We start from the raw sequence: 25701 nt of genomic DNA on the forward strand, positions 1-25701 counted from the left end.
TGTGAGCGCAATGGTACTGTATATCCTCTGGCTGTAACTCCGTCAGGTCACGTTAAAAAAAAAAAAAAAAAAGAGCTGGATTCTGTGGTAATACCCTCATCTGTCAATCCATAGCCATGTCATCTATAGTTTTCTGCTTAATCAATCAAAGATAATATTGCAGTCCATTTCTCATTTTAATCCATGTGACCTTTTAGGTTTTGTTCTTACATCTTCTTGCCAGTTTTTTTCCACTTCATCCAATCATCCATCTTGCATCTGAGGAGTAATATGGAGTCTCTGTGCATAACACCAGACAGTTGTGTTGTATCTATGGCACACATGAAACTGAAAATATAGGATTAGAGGATACAGAGACTGTCTACAACTCTGTATTCAAAAAAAAAAAAAAGTACATTTTGCCATATCACCACATTAAAATTAGAGGTAGTCATATTATGTTTGTCCAGAGTAATGGACAAACACACAGCAGCAACACAGTTGACAAGGTAATTAACTTTCACCTCTGCTTGTCTCTTGGATTCATGGCTGTATTATACAATGTCCTCTCTTTGCTCTATGAAGTTATCAGTAATTAAGTTATTTTTTATTGCTTGAGAAAAAGCACATGGGGTTGAAAGTTGGCAGCTTGAATTTACTTTGCTACAGTGAGAAACTGAGCAGAATGAACGCGAAAATGAAGCAGTTTGTGTTACTGTCACAGACTTGCACATAGCATCTACTTGCTTAACTTACTTGCTGATTGTCTGATGGTAAATTTGTCTAGGCAAAATGACATAAATGTTCTGCAAGATGAGCATTACGAAATGTGACAAATTAGCTAGTTGGTCAAAATGACTTAGGCACCGCACAATTAAATTGTAATTACAATTTCAGCCTGTCAGGTCAAGTCAGTTTATTTATATAGCACATTTTAAAAACAACAGAAGTGCTTTAAGACAAAAGTAGTAATAACATTTAGAAATCAGCCTGTGCAATTATAAGACTGCAAACGGCTACAGTTTAAAGATGTGTTGTGTGCCTGCTGATGGTAATATAGTAACACTGAGCAGAGAGAAAATGTTAAATTAAATTTGCTACCTTTTTTTTCTGTTTAAGTCAAAATACAGTATGCATTTCTCAGTTGTGTTGCTTGTCAAGTGCACAATAAAATAGGGAGAGCGAGCATAGCAATTTCCTGATTCTGTCACGGTGGTTACCTTCTAAAAACACAAAAACACCCACAGCTTCAAAAAAACAATATTACAGGAAAAATGCAGTCAAATCACAAACCTCATCATTTCAGTTGACAGGTCTGTTAGAGACAATAGGATGAAAAGACTGAATGTGTGTGCTTTGCCCAGAGTTTGGTCTCTTAGACTTTTCAGTTCTGGAAGTACTGTAGAAAGAACATGAAGATGTGTAATTGGAGTAATTTCTTTGTGGTGCCGTTTTTGGATAGAGATACAAACTCACTGCTAATATTCTGAAATATTCAAAAAACAGCAAAATATAAAATCCAGGGGAAGGACAGGGTCACTAAAGGTAAACACACCACCACACATGATGTTTTCACCGAACTATGCAGGACCACAGTAAAGCTAGTCTAATCTATTGACAAATGGCAGCAATACGACCATTATATTAAACATTCTAATTTAAAATTAATACTGCGCTCATCTCATAGAGTTGGCTTCATTTCTCTATTGCAGCTGTAGCTCGTTTCAGAGGCTGGTGGTTCAGAGTCTGGCTAAGCTTTGTGTTTTGTTGTGAATCACACTGACAGATAAGTGTGTGTTTCACACCAGCAGAGACCCTTGTGCCTGCATGCGCCTGTTGTCAAATGTTGTTTGTTTGCACCACGAGATGTGTGGTACGTTTCATTTTCATTGCAATGTCAGTAGCACATCTTAAAGTCAGCTCAAAATTAATTTACATTGTCATATAGTTGAGTGACACTATAGCACGAGAAAATAGACCATGGCAGGCTACCACTGTCTACATAATTAATAGGAGACTCTGCAGCTAATCAGTAGGTCATAATTGTCATCGAAAGTTGTCAATGCCACTGTGACTAAAAGAATCATCTTGCTGCGAGACAAATGGATGTAGTGTGGATGAAGTATGAAAATACAGCAAATAAATACAGTAATAAAATGAATATAAGCACATTTCACATTTTTACATTAAATGTTCAGATTGTGACCAACTTAAAATGCCATTTTCATGCAGAACACGGAGAACCTCTTGTTAGAGTGTTTATTTAATTAATTTATTTATTTTTTTGCTGCAGTTTCAGGTAATTCAAAGGATGGGAGATGGGAGAAGCAGACATACGCCTCTGACTTCAGGTTCTTCCTTTTCCGGTTACTAATTGTGTAAACTGTATGTTCTCTATATGTATGCATTTTGTAATTAGCCAAAATAAAAACATTCATTCATTCATTTTTAGTCTAGGCTTTTCACTTAAACGAATATTAAGTTTGATCCCCACAAGGTGATGGAAATTCACCTAAATGATCCAGCATGATGGTACCTGCTCTTGTTGTGAAAATGGAAAAAAAATCAGAAGAAAACGAAGTCTGTGGGGAACTACTACAGAAACACCACAGCACAGCATGGTGGTCTCTCAGTGGAGGAAACCCACTCCTCCTGTGATAAAAATAACTAATAGGAACACAAATAAAAGTATGATTAAGACTATTATATTCCATTTCTGCAATTAGGTCCAGATAAATCCCACACACTGGACCTTTACAGATTGCCAATGTATGACTTCTGTGTGTTTTGCTTGCAAAGGGTTGCTGGGTGCCGCAGTTACTTTTGTTTTGGTCTCAGAATCAACTGTTCGTGCTGCTATGCAAAAAACCTTTTTCTTTCATTTTAAGGTCCATTGACTTTGTTTACCTTTTATGTTCAGCACTATATAAGACTAAAACAGGCCTCTTCTCTCTTCCCAAGGAGCCAGGGATGGTTCGGTTCATTTTATCTTCCCCTTCGTTAATTTTTCGGCAAACAATAGTAAAATTCATCCTTTTCCACCATTATTTTGTAGTTACGCCTCACCAACATCTCCTCCCTTTTCTTGATCTTCACCTTACACAGATCTGTGGCTGTCCTTTCAGCTCCTGTGTCTCATGGATTCTCCCTCCACTGTGTGAGTGATCAAAAGGTCCAGTAAGCCAATCAGGCTCCACTCATGTTCATATTAGTCTGACTGCCTTGTTGTGTGCAGAAGCACCCAATCAATACTGGCTCTCATCACACTTTAAGGCTCCACACACTAAAGGCTCCACACACTCGCACACCTACCTCTAGACACCACAGCAGTCCCTCCAAGCCTGTGATAAATCACCCAACCAGTTCCATTCAATCTGCCACCAGTCACAGCTGCCTACAAACCCACAGTTGTAGCTCTGATGCCTTCAGGCAATAGCGAAGACAAAACTGTAATCTTTAAAGGCTATGATAATATGATATGTTGCAAGTTTTGCAACTTGTCTGTGGATTGCTTCAACTTTCCTCCCTCTTCATTCGTGTTTTTTTTTTTTTTTCTTATGAGACTTTAAAATTGAAATGTTATTTGATCACATAATGCAGTTGTAGCATAAGGTTTATCCTTCCGCGTCAGCAGCTTTTTATTATCTCGCGAACTGTGTCTTTTCCTATCTCTCAAATAAACCATATTTGCTATCTGAAAATAGTCAAATTACACAGCACATCATAAATGAATGAAATGCAAATCCAAGTATCAAAATGCATAATAACAGCATCATTCTTGATAATGTGATACGTCCTAGAGGTGCTTTGTGCATCTTTGTCAAATGGTGCTATATATAGAACCATCAGAGTTGTTATAGAGCACTTCTGAGAAAGGTGGTGAAGAATGATCAGAGTTCCATCAACTCACAATCTGCTTTTATAGAATTCAAATCAATCAAATCAATATATTAAGGAGATGCATAAGTTCAATCTCATGTATCAACTATCCATGCAACTGCTTCATTTGCTTTCTGTTACGGCCAACAACTAACCTTGTCTTACAAGGCAAAATCTTAAAGTTGTAATACCACTGGTGGCCACTAGGAATGGCTCCAAAAAGCCCCATCCCCCATAGATTCACATTGAATTTCTATCTAAAAATTAATTAATTCTGGTTTCGTCTGCCCAGATTACACCCTCTAATAAGTGTTCTGGTGGTCTATCTTTAGATTTTCCCTCCATTAATCAGATCTCAGGTCCAATATAAGGTTTTTGATGTCTGCCGTTTCAGGCTTGGACTCACAGGCGAGTATGACAGATTGCTCACCTGCTGAGTCAGACTGTTAGAGTTTCAATTAATTTAATAAAACATTTTTTTTTCCCTGAAAGTCAACTCAGCAATAGTTGCAGTTAATCGGTTCTTCTAACAAGACTGTAAAATGACTTTGTTATGTGATGCTTGATAAAGTTTATTGCTTTACACAGTCATTAAGTGCTTATATTAGCTTGCCTCTGACCCATCAGGCTCCCATCTCTGCTCCTTTTATCTATATATGTTCACTTCTTGCTCCATTCAACAAATTGCAAAGTACTGGCCTTAAAACAGCAGTTCAGAAACTAATATTGTGCTCATAACAATAAATAGACATGAGATCCCAGAGATCATAACCTTTGATCACCAAAATCTTCTCAAGTCTTGTGTCGAAGTAATTATTTGTTCCAGATTTGAGGAAACAAACTCAGTGAATTCCTAAGACATCATGCTTCTCAGAATGTGTAGTCATGAGGTCTACATTCTTACAAATCTGATCGTCAGGGTTCTTACACATTTTTCAAGGTCAAATTCAAGCACTATTAAGGTCGTTTTCCAATTTTCCCAGCACAGCACCTTATCACTGAAGTAAAACACATATCTACAGGAATAAATATACTCATGATTTTTTTTTTTTGTTATCACAATGATGTACATTGTATTATGCTAGTAACATCTAAAATTATGTTTCATAAAAGCAAAAACTTTTGAAATTAAAAAACACAAAGCTTTCTGCATAAAAAGGGAAGCCACTTGGTGTTCTTCAAGCACACTCGCACTGAGCCAAAGATTAAGATAAAAATATACCTGGAGTCAACCTGAGAGCACCTGGTAATTTTCTTTTTTGACATAAAGTTTTATTTTACCAAATGTATCACCTCTCTGTAAGTAGCTTTGGCTTACCATCTAACCTGGCAGAGTTAATATTAAAAATAAATAGATAAATCACATCACAGTTATAATTGCAAGCACTTTCAAGCACTTCAACTAAAATTCAAGCACTTACCAGACCTTGAAACCACAACAATGAAATTCAAGCATTTTCAAGGATTTCAAGCATCTGTACAAACACTGGATCTTGACTTCTGGCTTGCAAAATAGTTTCAGTTCATTCTAGCTGTCTTGTGAATGTATGTGTCAAATTTTACAATATTCTGTCAGACCATTGTTGAGATATGACACACTGACCAGCGGACAGATTCATCGATTTACAGACATGTGCTGTGGATCCATTGTCAAAACAGTAATATATTTGTACACACCTCACGCACTCACAAGGACAAACACACACCAACAGATACACCTGCAAACACACAAGTCTCATGTGAGCTCACCCAGCAGAGCTGACATGTTCTGGAAAATTCTGAGCAGCTCGGGGGTGATGGCTGGGCTGTTCTCCAAAGTCACCAACCTGCATGATGAGGGAGAGAGAAGGAGAGACAACAGAGGGAAGAGGAGAAAGATAAGGACAGAGCAAAAAACATAATACGAGGAAATACAGGGACGGTTTGTGAGAAAGGAGTGGAAAAGACAAAGATGAGAGGTGGCAAAGAAAATGGGAGGAGACGTACAGTGGGACAAATTACAAAAACAGACAGGAGATGACAAGACAAGAAACACAGTGTTGAAGTGGGAGTAAAAGAAACAGAAAGAAGGTAAGAGAAAGAAATGTTAGCAGCTAGCAGTGTTGGGGATTAAATGGTCATGTGCAATAGTGTTACATAATTTAAGCAAAGGCAACTATGATCTTTTACGAACACTAAGGAAAAAAATCAATTAAACTACAATTATAGCATTTGAATGTATTCCCTTTAGGGGTGCAACGGTACAGGTAGCCCACAGTACGGTCCATACTGTGGTTTTTGGGCCACGGTTTCAAATCAGTTTGTGTTTTGTGCATAAAGAGAACATTTTTTCCCCCCGAAATTATATTTTTATTTTGCTTGTCAGCAAAAACTGAATTTCACAGTAGGAACAAATTGTGTCACAAATTGGGAGTCCTGCACCGAGTCGGGTACCCGCAGGTACTTAAAAGTGAGTTACTGTGTAGACAATGTGTTTAATTATGGGTTAGGTTGGATTGCAGGTCTAATGTATGTGTGTGGATTGGACATAAAAAAAATGTGGGTAGCAGGTCGGGTTGTGGTAGTCAGCTTTGCGGGTATGGGCGGGTGCGGATTTGGAAACGTGGACCTGTGAAGGACTCGGATGTGTGTTGAGTCTAAAGCTGCTTCTCTGTCCACTGTCTGTCACTTAGGGGCGGGGCTTCCTTGCACTGCACGCTCACATGCATGTCCAGAGAGAGGGAGAGAGAGAGAGGGCTACAAGCCACGGCTGTATATTGCGTGTGTAGTTACTGCACAGATGAGACGTGACAGTGGAGTGACTTAAACCTTCGTGAGTTATAAAGCCAAACCCCCACTGTTGTGCCTCCACAACAGTGATTGGACATTAACTTGTGGGGGCGGGCTTTCGCCTGCCTGAACAAGCACACACACTCAGTGGCACGTAAAAGCTGTAAATAAAGCGCCAACAAAAAATCTAAACCGAAAAACTGCAGTCCATAAGGGCGGATTGTCCTGTGCAGGGCGTACCGAACGGTACACTGTTTTCCCGAGTACCGTTGCATCCCTAATTCCCTGAGGTAAAAAGCTTAGATGTAGAATGTAACAGCCATACCACTGGACTATAATGCCATTCAGTGCTGGAAATTTAACTATTTTCTGTCAGAAAAGGTTTTTTTTAATAAGTGCCTGGTTAGAAAGCATGTTTTACGACTTCTCCATTTCAGAGCCTAGTTTAAAATAATCATAGGTGATCAAAAATTGGTTAAATTATTTTACAATATGGTTTAAAGAGATAAACCAAAAGTTACATTACTTGTTAAATTTTAAAAGACTAATTAATGATCTGTAACCAATTCCTTTTCATAAGTAACCATCCCAGTGTTCAATGTTCGCTTTGGTTGAGTTTCACAAGACATTTCTTAAAAGGAATCATGCAAAATAAGCCTTAGGACTTTATTTGTGAATGGATTTAATGACAACAGGCGGACGAATTTATCAACTTATATTAAAAACAAAGGAGGAAAAAAAAAGAAGAAAAGTAAATTGCATTGAGGGGATTTGTGGCTGCAGGCTTGACTGTGTAAGCCACCTCAGATGCTCTCACACCTTATCATAGGCTTCTGTCATTATTTTTACTCTGTACATATTAACAATTAAACATATAATTGAAAAAGACAGTGTTAATACAAGAAAATACAGATAAATGCAGCTTGAAGTCTGTCCAACCAACCAATGATTGCCTTATGAAAACATCTAATTATACGTTTGAAATGAATTCACGGAACCTTTTCTACACTCCATTTTCAGCATATCTAAGAGATCTGTCAAATAAATTACTCTCAGAAACTTATTAAAATGCACTAACTTTAAGTGTATGTTGGTAAAGTGGAAGAAAACTTTTGGTATGCATGTTTAAATTAAAAACTGCAGGCCCAAATGAAAGTTGGCTTTTCTCCTCCAGCTTTATAAAGAGGTGAGACATTAATGACTCCTGTGTTGTTTGATGCTCAAAGTAATAACGTAACACAAGCTAAACAGATAGAGTGAGGAACAAGGAGAAGGGAAACCCAGCTGATAAGAGATAAGAAGAAGGAGAAAATGACATTGACTTTGTAAGCAAAGAAAACAAATATTTAGGACAATTGTTTATCTAAAAAGGATAAAAGACGGGACAGAGACATAAGACTGTCTTTGTCCGATGAGTACACACAGCAGCTGAACATAACTTTCCACAGAGACGGACAGAAAAGAGAGATTAAAGGGGGAGTTAAAATGACAGGAGAGGACAAAAGGTGATTCTCTTCGACTGAAGCAAAGCTGCTGTGCGGGGCGTGTATATGCAAAAATGAGTGTGCCGGTTTGCAGCCGATTTCTCACATGGCATAAAATCATATGTTCCAATACAACACCATGGAGGCAAGACTGTGAGCGGCATAAATTATCAACAGTTTCATCACCCACCTAACACAATTTCCTAAGAAAAAGTCAAACAACATCGTCACGGCCAGCCCGTTTAGCACTACTTATCTTCAAAGTGTTTGAAATTGGCTCCAGAGTATGTATCCGACATGAGTCAGTGAGTGACACAGATAAGTAATATGACACAAATGGATTCATGAGTAAACACAAAGACAAAAGGCAGAGGAAAATGGAGAAGAGGAACTAAAAAATAAAGGCTACAGTTAGAGTGTTCATGAGTGGGTGTGCATAGGAGTGTGCTGGGGGAGGATGGTTTGAGGACATTCTTCTGTGACGTATAAATATAATCAATATTTCCTAAAGTTTAATAGGAGATTTGTCTTCCTAAGGACCCTGTCACACCTTGATGATTTAGGCAGCGTATGCCAACGTATCAAAATTTCTCTGAAATGTTGGTATAAGATGTACTATCCATGTTTTTTTTTTCTTTTGAGCGTATACATAGCTTACATAGAATGTTTCAGTAACTGATGTTGGAGGACAGTTAGTAGGTATTCTCGTGCTGGATCCTCCATCTCTCTGTTCACCACAGCGTCTTGAGGAGTTACTGACGGGTTCCTCCCATCAACCCCATTTTTATATAGACTACCGGGCAAGCATGTGGCTCTTCCATCCCTCTGCTGCAGCTCCCTGTGGCTTTGGATAATGAATAATGAGTATTTAATTTAAATGTATTTCATTTTAGTTCCTTAGTTTTCTTTAACTCTTTAAGTGCCAGACAGTTAAGGGGCTAATAAGCCTTAAAAGTGCCACAGAATTTGGCCGTTTTTCAGTATTTCGCGTCGTTTTTATAATATTTGAACAATCCTGCAGGAAACCGCTCGGTAACATCCCACCGATTGCTGATTAGATTCAAAACGCACCGGACACAGCCGATTCATTATTGATCGTAATTTGCATAATTTATAATAATAATAATAATAATAATAATAATAATAATAATAATAATAATCTTTATTTATATAGCACTTTTCATACATTAAAAACTGTAGCACAAAGTGCTTTACATATCAGTTTAAAAATTAGTACCGCCCCCCACCCACACCCACCCACTCACCCGCACACACACACACACACACACACACATATATACATGCAAACCCACAAGCTCACACATACTTAAGAAGACTGACTGAGCACGGGTAGACCAGAACAAAAATGTACAAGTAAAAGTAAAACATCAATTTAGGAGGCGCTGTCTCAGGGAGCCATCCGCACCAGGATGCAGCCGCCGACCCCGACGACCAGGCACCAGCAATACAGCCCCGCATCCCAACTAGTGGGAGAGGGCCAACTGGGACCCCCACCCAGCAGAAAGGAGCGGACCCCAGTGAGAGAAGGCGCCACAGACCCCGGAGTCCACAGCCGCCCCCCGGCATGGAGGGCTCCCTCTGATGAAACACCGGAGAATAAGAAACATTAAAAAGATATAAAAATATTATTTGGTCGCGTGACCTCAAATTCCCGTCTGCTTGGTCTCAAAAGGGGGACACAGAAAGAACGTCATCGAAATGTGAGAAAGAAATGGGGGTGGATGGTTTGTTTGTACACAAATGTGGCGTGTTCTCCAAAGCCGATCTGATCGGCCCGTGGCACTTTACAGGTTGTTTTCGTAAAGCCGATTTAATCGGCCCATGGCACTGAAAGTGTTAAAATTGTATTCTAAATTTGAAGATTATGGTGATATTAGGTACTACATTTATTATCTCCTGCTGCACAACAAAGTCCGGTGACTGTCTAGAGGAGGGGTGCTGAAATGCTTTGCCTTGTGTCTGGAAGAGGTAAAAAGAGGTCTTCCAGAACACATCAAATACATCTACATGTGTCAATCTGCCTTGGAGATAAGTTCAATGTAAGTTACACAAGTTGCTTTTCCATTAACCCTCAAACTGCGCGAATATAACTTGTGCATAAAAATTTACCTAATGGGAAAACGACAATTTCACCAAAACTCTTGTTTTTCATTGAAAAGCTTTTGCGCTGGCAAGAGGTAGTTTTTCAAGCATAGCAAGACTGGTATAGCACGCCACCGTCTTCAAGTACCCAACAATACCTGCAAAACCCAAACTCTCTGGATCCCCTCATGGATCTCCAGTTTTCAATCCCCAGTGGGACCACCGAAACATGTTTTTCTGCAACTAGAGTTACATGAATATAAAAACGGATGTCAGAACAAGCAAAGAAGAAGAGTTTTAAGAGAAACATGGCCCAGAATGTGTTAAATGAATCGTCTTTGAATTTAGTACGGGATAGAGGGGTAATATATAATAATAATGACTATATCTGTAAATCAATGTGATATTTATGTTCGTCACCATGTTTATGAAATGACTTCTTGTGTCATCTCGCGATAATAAATGAACAAATCATCACATTTGTGATTTAATGGAAAAACCAACAATATGCACTTATGTTTTTCCAACATTTAGTAAATATCGGTAAAGCTTTGTGCATATGTCTAATGGAAAAGCCACTAAATAGGTTTTGGATACGCTAGGCCTTATCTCGACGTATTTTGACTTATGAGTAACTTACAAGTAACATGTGTGAACATTTCATGATTGCATAACTTACCTACAACTTATGGCCCACGTATGAGACATGCAGTGAAAAATTTTGTGCATGCACAGAAATTCTTGACAACCTCGCCATACTACAACCTACACCAGCATGCTCTGAACTTATACAAAATGTACCCATAAATTAGATGTATGCCAGCATATTTGCCAAATTTGTCACACGTTGCATACGCTGGCTAAATCGATAAGGTGTGATAGGGCCTTAAGTGAGATGTGAAGAAAGTAGATGGTTAGTTGTGGTAGTAAATTCTCATTTACAGTCAGAGGAGGAAAAATATTTTAGAAATTTAAAGGTAAAACATTTAAAATTATTATCACAGATTTAAAAAAAAACAATGTGGAGAGAAATCAAGTAAAACAAGAAGAAGGGGTCTTCAAGAAGGGGTCTGGGTCTTCAAGAAGCTCCTGAAGACCCAGCTCTTCCGAGAGCACCTCCTGTCCTAGCACTGTAAGACATTCCATTTTAAATATTTTAATAAAGTTCTTCCCAGGCTTATCACAGATTTTCCCAGGATTATCTCCGGACCTGCTGCGGTGGTCCTGCCTCTCTCCTGCCTTCATCATCATCCCTCACCTATCCTCAGCTGCCTCCATGTGTCTCCCCCTACTCCCCCCTTCTCCCCCTCTCCCCCAGTCTCTATCTCTATCGCTCTCTCTTTTTTCTCTTTCTTTACCCTCTCTCTTTAACCCCAACTGGTCAAGGCAGACGGCCATCCTCCAGGAGTCTGGGTCTGCTCGAGGTTTCTGCTGTTAAAGGGAAGTTTTTCCTCGCCAGTGTCACCAGTCACAAGTGTTTGCTCCAGGAGGATTCTGTTGGGTTTCTGTAAATTGGCTTAGAGTCTGGTTTTGACCAACTCTATATATAAAGTGTCATGAGATAACTTTTTTGTTGCAATCTGGCGCTAAATAAATAAAATTTGATTGATTGAGTGATTTAATTGGTTTTCCTCTGTAAGTCGCATTGGAAAAAAGCGTCTGCCAAATGCATAAACATAAACATAAGTAAAACCCATTTCTGAGGCATTTTGGAAGCAAAGATAACAATTGAAAGAAAATTAACCAATGCAATGATATTTATATGATGATATTTATATTATGACATTTATCATTATTGTTTTGTAGCCCAGACCCCTGTTAGAAAAGAAACACCTGAATTCAACGTGTCCCAATACTTCTGTCAATATAGTGTATTAGTGTATGAGCATGTGGAGTGTGTGTGTATCCATACCAAAGCTCTAGTCCATCCTCTAGCAAATACACATGTGGTGGCTGGGAGACGTCGGTGCTCAGCTGGATGACAGGAAGAAGGAAAGGGTACAGGTTCTTACTTTCTGCCCCCAGGCCCTGTGAAAATACACACATACAGAGGAGTCCTGGTCAAATATAGGAAAACTCATAAAACACATTCTTATGCAGGCATAAAAACTTAACCTTATGTCTGCAGCTACTGTTTTTAGTAGGTGTTCCTTTCAGACCATCGGGGCAGAATAAAGCAGGATGGATGTATAAAAATGTTCAACAAACCTCCGCTCCGAGACACAGCTCTGCACACTTTGCCAGAGCACTCTACTGCTCATAAACCAGATCATACTGTCCGTAAGCTTCACTGCTGGTACACGAGAATACTTTGCTCTCATAATAGTTGTGATGCATGAAGGAGAGCCGGTGTTCTGCAGGGTGTCTGAACTGCTCCCACTTTCAATAACAAGGAGGTGTCATAAATAGTGGATTTTTGCACTCAAACGACTGCTTGCTTTAAAGTGCAAGAGTTGCTTAGGGAACATTTATGGCCATTTTACGGTCCTTTTAAAACACAGTGGGCCTATTTACTTCAATTGGTAGAGAAAAAAAACATAGAGAGAACAGCATGAACTAACTTTTTGTCCATTTAGTGGTTAGGGGTCATTAGATATGTAGAAAATGTTTGAATATTCCACTGGGAAAATGCTGCTTCTCAAGTCTGTCACATAATCACAGTGCAAACATGCAGTGTATATTCTGTGCTGTATATGACCATGTTATAAACGGACAGTCAAGGAAAATGATCACCCTGACTATTTCTTGCTTTGAAAACTGACTATAACAAAGTAGGGCTGCATGATTAGTCAATTTTAAACCGAAATTGGATTATTTAATCAGGACGATGTTTAAAAAAGGGTTATCGTCAAATCGAATTTCATCTCTCTCGTGTCTCCAGGCCACGCCTCTGGGTTATCGTAGGCTCCTCCTTCTAACTGTGAGAGCGATCTCCACAGTCTTTGGTCTCCACACACCAGTACACAAATGACGTTTGCTGAAGGGAGTGAGAAGTTTGTGGCTAAAAATAGCAAGAGCAAATCGGTTGTGTGGAATTGGTACGACTTCGAAGTTTCAGATGAAGACCAAACTATTCCTCAAAAATGCTGCCTGAAGGCGGTATCTGTCAAAAACAGCAGCACAACCAACTTATTTCAGCACCTCAAACATCATTGCACGAGCATCGAAATCGAAAATCGAGTTTTTAGAGAAAAAAAATGGGATTTCATTTTTGGCTAAAATCCTGCAGCCCTATTACAGAGACAACTGCACTTCTCACATTTTAATGTGTAGAACAAATACACACAAAAAAAAAACGGTTTAAAAGCAGTGGATCAGTGTTCTTAGCGGTTCTTATGCATAAGCCAGATCTCAGTACTGGGTGCATCTAGCAGCAGCACGATACATGATTACAACTAAACTGATGCACTACACGTCTCTGGGATACAGCACCCTCAATCAAACACCAAGTGCATGCTGATTGTCCTAGTCACAGAGTACTGCATATTCACACTGTATCTGGGTTTTGGCTTTATATAGACATCATTTGTTTAAAAAGAAAAAAAGGAGAAGAAGAAAGAAACCAATCTTTAATCTCTAACCCAATAAAATGTCCAAACAGTGGCATCCTTTAGACTTTTGATAAACAAAAAAATCACTGAAGTGTGAAATCCACTGGTTCCAGTACTCAGACTATTGTGTCTAGACTTAATGAATATAACTGAATGCGATTTGCATCACCAAATACCCAGGCATGTCAATTTAGAGAGAAAATTAGGGTAATGTGTTTTCTTTGACTGTCCTTGTATGATGAGATGCAGGGAAGGTGCTGCTGAACAGTGTGTCATCTTGACCTCCAAGAAAAGGAAAATACTGCAAAGAATATATACTTTAATCTGTGACAAATGGAGATTAAATGGCATATTCTGTTTGAGAGGTACTTTATCTATTATACTGTGTACTTATCCACCTCAGTTAAAGACTATGCATCTGTGCAATGTTCTAAACAGTTCTATGCAAAAGCCATCAGTAAATTAAATACTACTTTTTACAGTGTGAAATACACAGCCTGGAATTAACACAGCCAATAGATATGAGTGTAACATTAAATAATTACTGTAGTGATTGATATGTTTCATCTGCAACAAGTTATTTCACTCACACAGTAAGTAGCTTCTCATTTATTAAACAACCAAAAATTAGACAACAAAAATATTCACTGGGCTCATCAGGTTTGTGAAAGAATGGTTCAAAGGATCATGAGACATAACTTTCACACATGGATTGGTCACAGAGTCCAGACCTGAACCCCATTGTGAACCACTGGGATGTGATGGAGAAGACTTTACATAATGGTCTGATTCTTCCATCATCAACATAAGAATTGACTGAAATAAATACTGTAACATTTATTCTGACATTGCATAAGCATTGCTTGGCATCATTTATGCCACGGTGAATGTGTCATATAATCAAAGCTAAAGGAATAAAATATGGAGCGTGGGACTTTTTTTGGCCAGGCTATATATTTCTACCATTATTTACCTGCGTATTTCCTTGTCGTTTTCTTGTTTTGCAGTTTAACAATAAAGTTTTAAACTTTTGATCTGTGCAGGGTTTTGTTTAAATGACCTGTGCTCTCACTGAAAAAAGCAAAAGGTTTACAGAGCATAATTTATGAAAGGAAAGAATAACCTACCCTTGAGCACAACTGTCAGGACAATTCTCAGGCACTCAAGTACACACATAAAAAAGTAAAAAGTAAAAACAAACAACAACAACAACACAATTTTATATACACATTCATGAAAATAAGCAGTATAAGGTCACTGGCTTTGACAACTGTGTTTAGCCTGGCTTATGAATTATGCCCTCTGGAACACTCTTTCCCCTTGAAACTTCACTTCCATCTTCTTCACATATTCCCGCAAACTCTGTTCTGTCAATGAAAAGTTAACCACCGTCGGACACTATGCCCTTTCAAAGCATCCAATCACTTTGAGTTTTACTCAGCCAGTCACACAGTCAGAGAAGACACTGACAACAGAATGTGGGAGAGGGTAATGAGGAGAAAGTGCTGGTGGTATGTGTTTATGTGGGAGTGGGAGTGGGGACAGGACGACTATGTGGGGGCATGACTGTGTCTGAAGGCACAGAGGATGCAAAGCAGCATTTCACAATTGCCAACATTGTTTCACTGATGGCATGACATTAATTTGGACTAAATATGCTCCCTCTACACAAGAGTAAAAAAAAGACAGAGCCAAGCACAGTCCCCACTTGGCATGACCCTGTCTGCTCATAGCAAGCAACAAGTAACTAGACACTTCCAGACAAGCTGAAAACAAGCAAGATTATATGTCCGCTGTTAAAGATTTAACTTAATGGTATGTCCTTATTTACAGGCATGACTGGTTTATGCCAGTTTAGACAAACCGAAGTTAAATAGCCGGAATACACATTTGGCAACATCTCCTGTCCTCTCTGCTATAAAAAAATTTACTATCATGGACAATGACTTTTTATCCTTTAGCAATACATAAAAATTGTGTAGGACTTTGGTAAGGCCTATAAAACTTTTCTCTTTCTGGCACAGTGTATGCTCTCTCCTCTTACTTTTTAACAAGAATATTCATGCTTCTATAAAATCACACCTTAAGACACGGTGTTACCGCACAGTACATGTGTGACGTAGGACGGATTCATCAGGACAATAGTGAATAAGAACTCAACTTTTCTGGCAACTCAAGAAAAGCAACCATACATTTCAATCTAAAAAGAATCCACAAAATATCATCATATTATTTCCTATCTAAACACAAATGTGAATGTATTATAATAATTTGCTAATCTAACCATCATTAAGCTGTAGACATCATTGCCTTCAGCACTTTGCCATATGTGTAATGATGTTATTCTGTCAACAAGTTTTGTCTCCTACAGTGAAGTAATGCAACAGCAGCCATGTAGGGGCTCAAAAAACTTCAGTTATCTGCATTCAGCTCAGACTACTTTTCTTTATTTCCTTTCAGATTTGTAAATTCATATTCATTGTATAACTTCTATGTGATTAAATGTGTTGATATAAGTTTATAATATTTATGAAATAACCACAGAAAAAGTTGTCTAAAAATCTACTTTGGACATTAAATTATTTCAGCTTAAAATATGTTTTACATGTAGTTTGTATGTATGTTTAATGCACAAATTCAATATATGTATCAACTGTATGTCATACTTGTCTAGGACAAAGTGGCAAAAAACAAAAAAAGTGTGAATGTCTGGGCCAACTTGCTTCATATTATTTGCTTGATCATTTCCATCCCTCTCAACCAGTTTTATCATAGAAATAAAGAAATAAAGGACTGCAGGACTGTAGACATCATTGCCTCCAGCATTTTGCTATATGTATAATGATGTTATTCTGTCAACAAGTTTTGTCCCCTACAGTGAAGTAATGCAACAGCTGCCACACAGGGGCTCAAAAAACTTCTTTTTATCTGCATTCAGCGCAGACGATTTTTCTTTATTTCTGATAAAACTGGTTGAAAGGAATGGAAATGATCAAGCAAATAATATGAAGCAAGTTGGCCCGGACATTCACTCTGTTATGGGGAAAATCAAAATAATAGCTCTCTGATATAGATCATTTTCCTCCCTCCAACATCATTTTCTAAAATCTCAAAATGACACAAAAATCTAAGGAAAAAAAGTATTAAATATTTATAAATCATTTTAAAACCGACATGCACAAGAAGCAAGGTGGTTTTTTGATGTGACACACTGATCTGAAATGATGTGACATATCTGAAAAGAGAAAATCTGTCTTTTCCTACAAGTGCCACTTCATGTCATGTATATCAAACTTGACATGTGACATACCTGTACCAAATGGATGAGTGTAGTGAGTATGGCACATCGAAGCATGTTGTGTTCTTCAGATTGTTTCCAAAGTAGAGGCAGGTATTGAACAAGACAGCCTACATATGGCCGGATCTGACAGAGAAGAGGGAGAGAATTAGGATTGAATTCAGTGATATACAGCATGCATCTTAAACTAACTGCCATGTTTGACACTGGCATACAAGTGAAATGCTTCCAGAACAAAACAAACTGGTGTCAGTGATGAAGAAAAATTAAGTTAAAAGTGCTGTTTGGCTTTAGTTTCAGATACCATATTGGGTAAAAATTTCAACTTCTATGAATTAATCAGAGAACAGGTTTAACTCAAAATGACTGTTTCCGAGCAACGAGTTCCACATCAAAACACCGCCTGCACATTAGAATACATTCAATTTTCACATTCCTTCTATTGTAAGATTTGTAAATCTATAACATAAAAGTACATAAACAAGTGTGTACAGGTAATAACACTTTAACATCCACTCCGTCTTGAAAACATTGGCCAATCTGCATTTTAGTCACTTGTTTTCAGAGTTCATCTAATCAAAATATGTTAATTTAGCACATTTTATGTCCACAAATTGTCCACATAATTGTAGATCAGTGTGATGGGCAAATACATTAACAGTGATTAGCTAAAAAGTATCTTTATACTTGTATACATGTATATTAATGATGACTATATAATGCCGACTGCCAACTTTTTCTTGGTTTTCTATGATTATTTAGACTTCATCATTAAGTATTAATTCATGCATAGCATAAATACATGCAGTCCATCATATTCACACCTACTTTTTCTGATCCCTGAGATTGCAGAACCATCTACGTATTTCTTTTATTACACCTCAAAGAAGGATTTATTGGACTTTTTTTCTTGAGTTATGTACTACTTCTTTCTTTTAAATCAAGTTATAGTGTTTTCAATACTTGAAAATTGATGCCATCACTCTTTGTCCACTGTAAAGTAGGAAAAAAAAAAATGATGGCACACTGTAATTTCAGTATAGCTGCTAACTCTAAGACTCTCCTGACATTCTGGTACGACACTGAATTATGATCTTGAAGAAGTTTCCTGTCATTTTCCTGTGCTGATTTGTGCTAGTCCGTCACATTGCCCTGTAGGGACTGTGTGACTGGGCTGCACTCCCCACACTGTGATTTTTTGCTCGATTACACCTTTATGAGGAGTCGGCAAGGAGCAGATGGAACACTACAGGGAAAAAAAGAAAGAAAACGACATAAAGCCTTGAGGACGAAGATAAATGTGAGAAAAACAGCCCCACAAACCAGCCTGGGATGACATTTGTAAGAGTGACAGCAGGAAAAAAAGAGCAAAAACTCATCATATCTGTCATCATGTTCAGTTCAACTCGAGCTGCAGTCATGCTTTTCGTTGTCTAGTTTTCTCAGCTGCTGCCACTCCTTGTGGGTTCAAAATCCCTTGTGAGCAGGGTAAGAATATTAATGGGACTTCTACTGACTCTGGAAGTTTAGCCAGGGCCAGTGACAAGGGAAGACTTAAAAAGAGTGACAGTTCACAAGGATGAAAGCCATTTCTGTGACAGATTTAAGTCAACGGATCGTTTAAGAGAAGGTGCTTAAAATGGATCTGAAAAGAGCCTCAGGGGGTCAAAGGGAGGGTCATTTTTTTTAAGTGTTGGCAGTTAAGTGGATTAGAACGACTTATTGGATGCTTGGAAAAATAAAAAAAAAATAAAAATCCATAACAACATTGCAGACAGCAGAAAAAAGGTACCATAAGGCAAAAGAGGCAGATATTAGAGCAGAGGCAACACGAGGCCTTGAGATTTAAAGACAGACCAGATTTGGACTCAGATGCGTCAACGGTGCCACTTTCTCAAAAAATGACAAATCAAAAATGTGGCTGTCTTTATAGAACAGATGATCTTTTATATCTTTATTATGTTTTTTAACAGCTGCGTATGGCTCTGGCAGAGTCAGAGTCATGGACTTCCCTTCTGTGGCATTAAACTCTTCCCAAAACAAAAAGGACAAATCTGCTCAAATTGGCGTCAAATAACTGAGCACGATGATGAGATTTCAAGTACACTTATTGATTGGTCTATTTGTTAATGTGTTGTTTTTCTGTCTACAATGTCTTGTTAACTATGACTAATAAAGAAAAAAAAAGTATGCTATTTGATTCAGATACTGGGGTGCACGTCTGAAGTTATTACCTGTATGTTTACCCTCTCGATGACACAAGAGATGACATGGAGGACTTGCATTTTTGTGTCACACTCCGTCACCTGCTGCAACAGCTGGAAAAGCAGCCCAAAGATCGACTCGAGGTACTGCATTGGAAGAAAACAAAGGTTCAAAGTAACATTAAAAAGAAACCGACAATGTGAGTTATTATTGTGAATGATCAATTGAACTTTTCACTAGTGATATATGTACTTACTGGAAGGAACTGTTCTGTCCGGAACTCAAAGTCATCAACAGGTGGTGATGAGTTAAGGATTAAATTCATCTCAACCACATTCTATTTAGCATAGCTATGAGTTTTAGACTTAGACCAACTTTATTGATCCACAAGGGAAATTACTTGGTCACAATAGCTGAGCTGCATACAAAACACTCTTGAAAAAAACAGTAGCAAAACACAAAAAAACAAAAAAAAAAAAGTAGGTGTGAAGAGATAAAAGCAACAAAGCTGAAAAAAAACAAGATTTTCATTTGTACAAATCTATAGGAAATGGAAGTAAATATAAATGTACACTTTTTACATACAGGTGTGAAAGTGACTAAGGTGCAATATGTGAATGTATGAGTAAAGCTTTCATACAGCCAGAGTGCGATTTGTTGGGGGGGATGGGAGGGATCATGGTTTTTACATCCCTACTTCTGCTCAATGAATTTCATCCTCGGGGGGGACAAGAAACCCATTGAAATATCAGGCAGGTTGTGACAGTTTCCTTCCACCTATATTCTACACTACTGGCACTAACGTTCACCTGAACCGAACTGTCGGCAGTCTCAAATTTGCAAACGTACCCATGCACTGGGGCACCATGGGGGGGGGGGGGGGGGGGGGGGGTCTAACGTGACAAATTCATGAGGTCCAGCATTTGTGTGTCCAGTGGATAGAGGTAAGAAGTTGTGAAAATTTCATGCAAGATCCGTTTGTATAATAGAGGAATAGAACCTGGGTGTTGGACGTTGAAAGTATGTAAAGTTTCACCTTCGTTAGCGTTAGTTACGTTAGTTATGGACCACAACCCCACATATATAACTGTCACTCTGACGAAAAAAATAATAACCTCCATCCTCTGTCTTTTTGACAAATAGCACCCTGCATACAGCATCAAAGACATCGGTAACATTCTTGGCATCTCAAAAGTAATGATGCGGATTTATGACAAAGTATTTAAAGGATATTGAGCTTCAGAGTCGTAGCCGTCTCAATCCGCACCTATGGAAAGAATGATTAAATATTAACAGGGAACACTGGTAATGCAAAGATAAATGCATAGTACATAAAGAAGAGTTCCTAATAAAAAGGAAAGAGGGCCCTTCAAAACTGCGATAACCAGATTTAGAAAAGAACAGGCATCAGCTTCCATAGGTGAGATTAAATACAAACATTATGAACGTTCTAAAACATGGAATGCAGTCTTGCATAAACAGACTCATCTCACACTCTGTTACTGCTGGGTCAACATTGGATACGCAGTAGATCTGGCACCTTCTGCTATAGTTCTGGAGTTCTCTATTGTTCTTTAAAGAAATCGTGCTTGTCATTGCCGAGAACATGATGCAGCAACAGTCATTCAAAAATGGGAACGAATGAAGAAATGTATCATACTATTAAAATGACTAAACCCTTACAAAAGAAAGCACAGCAGAAAGGAGCAGAACGAAATGAAGTAGTCACCCTTCCTACAAGATCCTGTAAGCCAGTCTACATAATACACTAGAAAACTGAACAGCACATCTTTTTGTGCACCGGAGTTTCAACTTCTTGCTGTAACATGATATTGTTGAACACTGAGCATTAGAAAAAGGTATGACTTATGGCTTTCAATCTGTGAGCAGAAACTCCACCACCCTGTTCCCACACTATCTCTCCTGACACAGGGCCTGTCACTCACAGTGTCAGGGCTTTGCTTCTCTGCCACACCCACTCAGGACCCGAACCCACCACATGGTCAGACATCTGCAACTGCAATCTGAATTCATTTTACATTTGACAACATGACATTACACACTAGTAAAAATCAAAATCTTGCCCAGTGTATTTTTCTTATTTCTAGTCAAAATATCTCATCACACTTAAAATAAAACATAATCACCGAAAGGGTAACTTTTCAGTGAGATATAAGAACTTATTTTTAGACAATAGATCTTGAAAATCTTATTTCAAGAAATCTTACCAAGATAATTTTCCCTTGTTCCATTGGCAGAATTTTTGGCTTGAATTAAACAAAAAATCTTGAATTAAGTAAAAAAAAAAAAAAAAAAAAATCTGCCAATGGAACAAGTGAAGTGCAGTGCACAAACACACAAAGTTAACTGAACACTTCTAGTGCTGACAGAGTCCAATGACTTCATTCCAACAGTAAAGCTGATGACCTGTAATGCAATTCTCTGTACCTTACATTACTGATAAATATGTCATAGGTGTTTCTTGTTTTCAATTCAAGAGCTTTTTTGATGTTTAAGTTGTTTGACTTGATAAACTGAAATGATTTAAGGTAATATATATCCTCATATGATGAGATGAAAAAATAACTTATTTTACTGTGCATGTACTATGTACTGGTTATGTTGTTGTTGGGGGGGGGGGGGGGGGGGCTGTATTACTCCTTTGATTTTACCATACAATCCAAATAATGGGTTGATTTTAATAGTTAATCTATGCACCAAGTTTGACATTAACTCTGAAGAAAAAACTTCGGAACTTCTACTTTGTTTTAGATCAATGTCCTCATTTCACTCATCATATTTACCTCCCTCTCTGTGCTACTTAGAGGACCTGACATTTTAAAAATAATAATAAAAAAAAAGTTCATATTTTTCTCCAATATTTACTCATTTGGCATAACTCTACTACTTTAAAACCTTCTGGACCAACTCATCACGTCATTCCTTCATCCTTTCAAATGAATTATGTTTGGTGAATTCTGGGTTATTATGTTGTTTTGAATGACTGCATATATTTGCAGTTGTCTTGTTAAATATTTCATTTGTCAGTTCATAAATCATGCATTCTTTTATTAATTATTAATACTAATACATATTTGTGATGGACTCTCTTAAAACATTTGATCAGTTATCACTGAAGTTATCTTTTCATCTTATTTATATTTCCAATGCCAATCAAGCCATTTTAAAAGTACGATGCCTTTTTGGAAGTTATTTATTTTGCACCGTGCTTATATTTCTGGACCTCGAACCAAAGCACAAGCCCTGCAGTATCACACTTCACTAACTGGCGTCTTTCAGAAGTCTGAATTGACTGACCTGTTTAAATAAGTAGCAACCTTGCATAAAAGAATTCGCAACAACTTTCCCACCAGAGGTTTACCTGTCTCTGCCGAGGACGATAAGCAAACTTAAAAGACGTTTAGAAATTTAATAACTGTGAAAAGTCTGTGCTTAAGGAGCACTGAAAACCAAAGAGATTCTAAGGCTGAGTTATGAGTGTATCTAAAGGAGGCGACGATGCTGCAATGCGCACAAACATACCATAGTTTTGTGAAAGGAATGTACAGTATTTACCACTATCAACAGGATGTCCCCTGTGGTGACTCAATTATCAAAGCTGGAGACCCTTCATGAAGGTATACAGCTATTTTCTTTACATAACTTGGTATGAAATTGAACCATTAGAAAACACTTGACGTATTTAAAAGGATTACATAATTTGCATAATCACTATAAAATGTGTGTACTTCTCACATATTTGTAACCCGTTCTGAAATCATACAGATAAGCAATAATGTTGTGAAATACACTGAATGTATGAAGTAACTCAATGTCGAACTGTAGGGACGGTTAAATATAGAGATGCACAAATTTCCTCTCCTGTGTCTGCACGATCATAAAATACAGACTAATGGTTTGGTAATGTTGCATATATTAACATGCAACAAAAGGATTATGTTGATGAATGTAGCCATCAGCTGCCATCAGCACTGGCCTTGTTGGCAATTCAAGCACTAATGAGAGAAACTGCATTTCAATTCCACTGCAAAGCATTCAAGATAATAGATTGCTTGATGAAGTACTCAGAGGGGTTGCATAAAGACACACACTCATGTCTAACAATGATTCAGTCAAAATAGTTGCTTGACATCATTATTCAGCCTCTTTCAGGAAGGTCGCATTTAGAATTCTAAAATCTAAAATGGGCTCAAATTTAAAAGTCATTGTAAATTTAGAAGTGAAAGTTAACTGAGCACTGAATCTAGACAAGTCAATGCATATTCTTAACATGTCAAGCACTTGGTTAGAATCAACAAATCCCATAATAAAAATTTTCAAAAGGTTAAATGACCTTGATGGCGACGTATTAACTGAATATTACTCCAGTGATATGAAGTTCTACATTTAGAAACCACACCTTAAAGGAGCTATATGCAGTATTTCTATTTTCAAACATTAAAAATGACGTAAAATTATAATTACAGTATTAACAATAAAGAGCTATGAATTTATTCCAAAGTTGCCAATGTATCGGACTGCAAAGGTATGAACTGAATCCAGTCAGATTGAGATTTATGCGGCCACTAGAGGGAGTACTGAGTCACTCTGGTGGTCTCCAATGGTGGGAAAAACTAAAGCTAACAGGCCTTTGACCAAAGCGCCAGAAAATGATGAGATGGGATGAGAACCGCTGAGAAACAACTTTGAGAGTTAAAGAAAATGAAAAAAGTGATAAAAGCAAGAATCAGTGTTGTTTTCACCACTGGATACTAGTGATGCACGGGTTGGGTTTTTTTTTTTTCAACCTGCAGGTTCTGCTTTTGTGGAATTATTTTACCCGCCTCAGCCCATCCTGCAAATAAAGTGACTTTTTTTGGACCCACCCCAACCCACTGATCCACGCATCACTAGTACTAACTATCAAACAATATTCAATACAACAGGCTATACATCATTAAATATTTTAACCTGCGATAGGGAATTTATACATGATACTGAACATATTTTTGTGTCTCTGCTCAATCAATGACCCGCCCCAACCTGCCCCGTAAATAAAGTGACATTTTTTTTGACCCGACCTGTGGGTCCCATGGGTAACCCGCTGATCCACACCTCACTAGTCCCAACCATCAAATAATATTAAATATAATAGGCTATATATCGCTAAATATTTTAACCTGCTATAGAGAATTTCTACATTATATTGTACATATTTTTGTGTCTCTGCTCAATTAATGACCTGCCCCCACAGCCCCGCAAATAAAGGGACATTTTTTTACCCACCCCAACCCGCCCCTGATCTGCACATCACGACAGGACACAGCTCTAAATAAAAATGAGTCATTTGATGCTGAAATCACAGCATTTCTTCTACATAACAGAGTTTGATTATGAGGTTCATGAAGGTATACAGTAATTATGTAATGTTATTATCTTCTCTAAATTGCCATTTGTTGGTCTGTGGTTCAGACTAAACTGTGACAGTTCTGACCTTGCTTGGATAATTTCAAATAGATCTTTACTGCAGTCATTGGTAACACAAACTGAACAGAAAACAGAGCTGATTTGTGGTTTTACTGTGGCTATTTTCAGTCTAAAAACAGAGCTAAGCTAACAAAGCTACAATGTTAACTATCAGATGATGATTGGAAGATTCTAAAACACTGTTATTTTTACCAACTGTCAAATTATCCAGCTATGACTTTTAGTATGAAGAAGAAACATAGGATACATAGTGTTGGTTGTTGTTGGTGGTTTTGGTAGTCGTAAGGGTGTTCTGACATGCAACTTCACCCTACTGTTGAGACTTTGGAATATCAATACTACATATTACCTCTTTAATGTTGCAGGAGAAAAAATCAGGAGAGAAAAAAAACAGCAGGATTTGAAAATACACATCTTCCTTCTGCAGTTCTCTTCTTTCAATCCAAATCTAAAAACTAAATATAAATCCAGCTGACCTGCGGTTGTTTTGTGCTGTTATGGAAAAGTGAAGCCACTTTTCCAAGCATTTGTATGAAGACAGAGTAGAGCAGTAAAGTCACGTCCAAGTTGCATCTGACAGAGTCTACTAAGCTATTAGTAATTACAGATGTCAATCACATAGCGTATTTAGCCCGTTTGTCTGAAAGTGCCTATAATTAGCCAAAATCTGTGTCACGGGGTAGATTTTCTGCTCCTTGAAAAAGCACAAGCAAGAATAACTGCAGAAGTCCCATGTCCGCTCAGACCACTTGAATTACAGTATATTGAAAGATAACTATTGAATGTTTGCCCATGATGCTAAAAAAAAAGCACTGCAGTTTTAAATAAATTGAGCCAAGTAAAAATATTTTGGGATCACAGTTAAATTGTGGCAAAAGTGAAAGAAATCAACGAAGGCTCTATAAATTACAATTAAGGCAGATAATTAACATTAATTTGTATTATC

General features: G+C 37.8%; 1 protein-coding gene across 2 annotated transcripts in view; it reads right to left on the bottom strand.

The window, feature by feature from the left end:
* The window catches only part of ipo11 (importin 11), a 147341-nt gene that overhangs the window by 59794 nt on the left and 61846 nt on the right, over nt 1-25701 (bottom strand). For both annotated transcript variants that reach the window (XM_030143938.1, XM_030143937.1), the window contains 6 exons: nt 20502-20535; nt 19525-19565; nt 19298-19414; nt 17076-17189; nt 12127-12242; nt 5608-5684 (listed from right to left, as the gene is read on the bottom strand). In XM_030143938.1, the coding sequence (XP_029999798.1) occupies nt 5608-5684; nt 12127-12242; nt 17076-17189; nt 19298-19414; nt 19525-19565; nt 20502-20535 (499 nt within the window). The remainder of the gene's footprint in view (nt 1-5607; nt 5685-12126; nt 12243-17075; nt 17190-19297; nt 19415-19524; nt 19566-20501; nt 20536-25701) is intronic.

This window comes from Sphaeramia orbicularis, chromosome 9 (assembly GCF_902148855.1).
Source record: "Sphaeramia orbicularis chromosome 9, fSphaOr1.1, whole genome shotgun sequence".
Lineage (NCBI taxonomy): Eukaryota > Metazoa > Chordata > Actinopteri > Kurtiformes > Apogonidae > Sphaeramia > Sphaeramia orbicularis.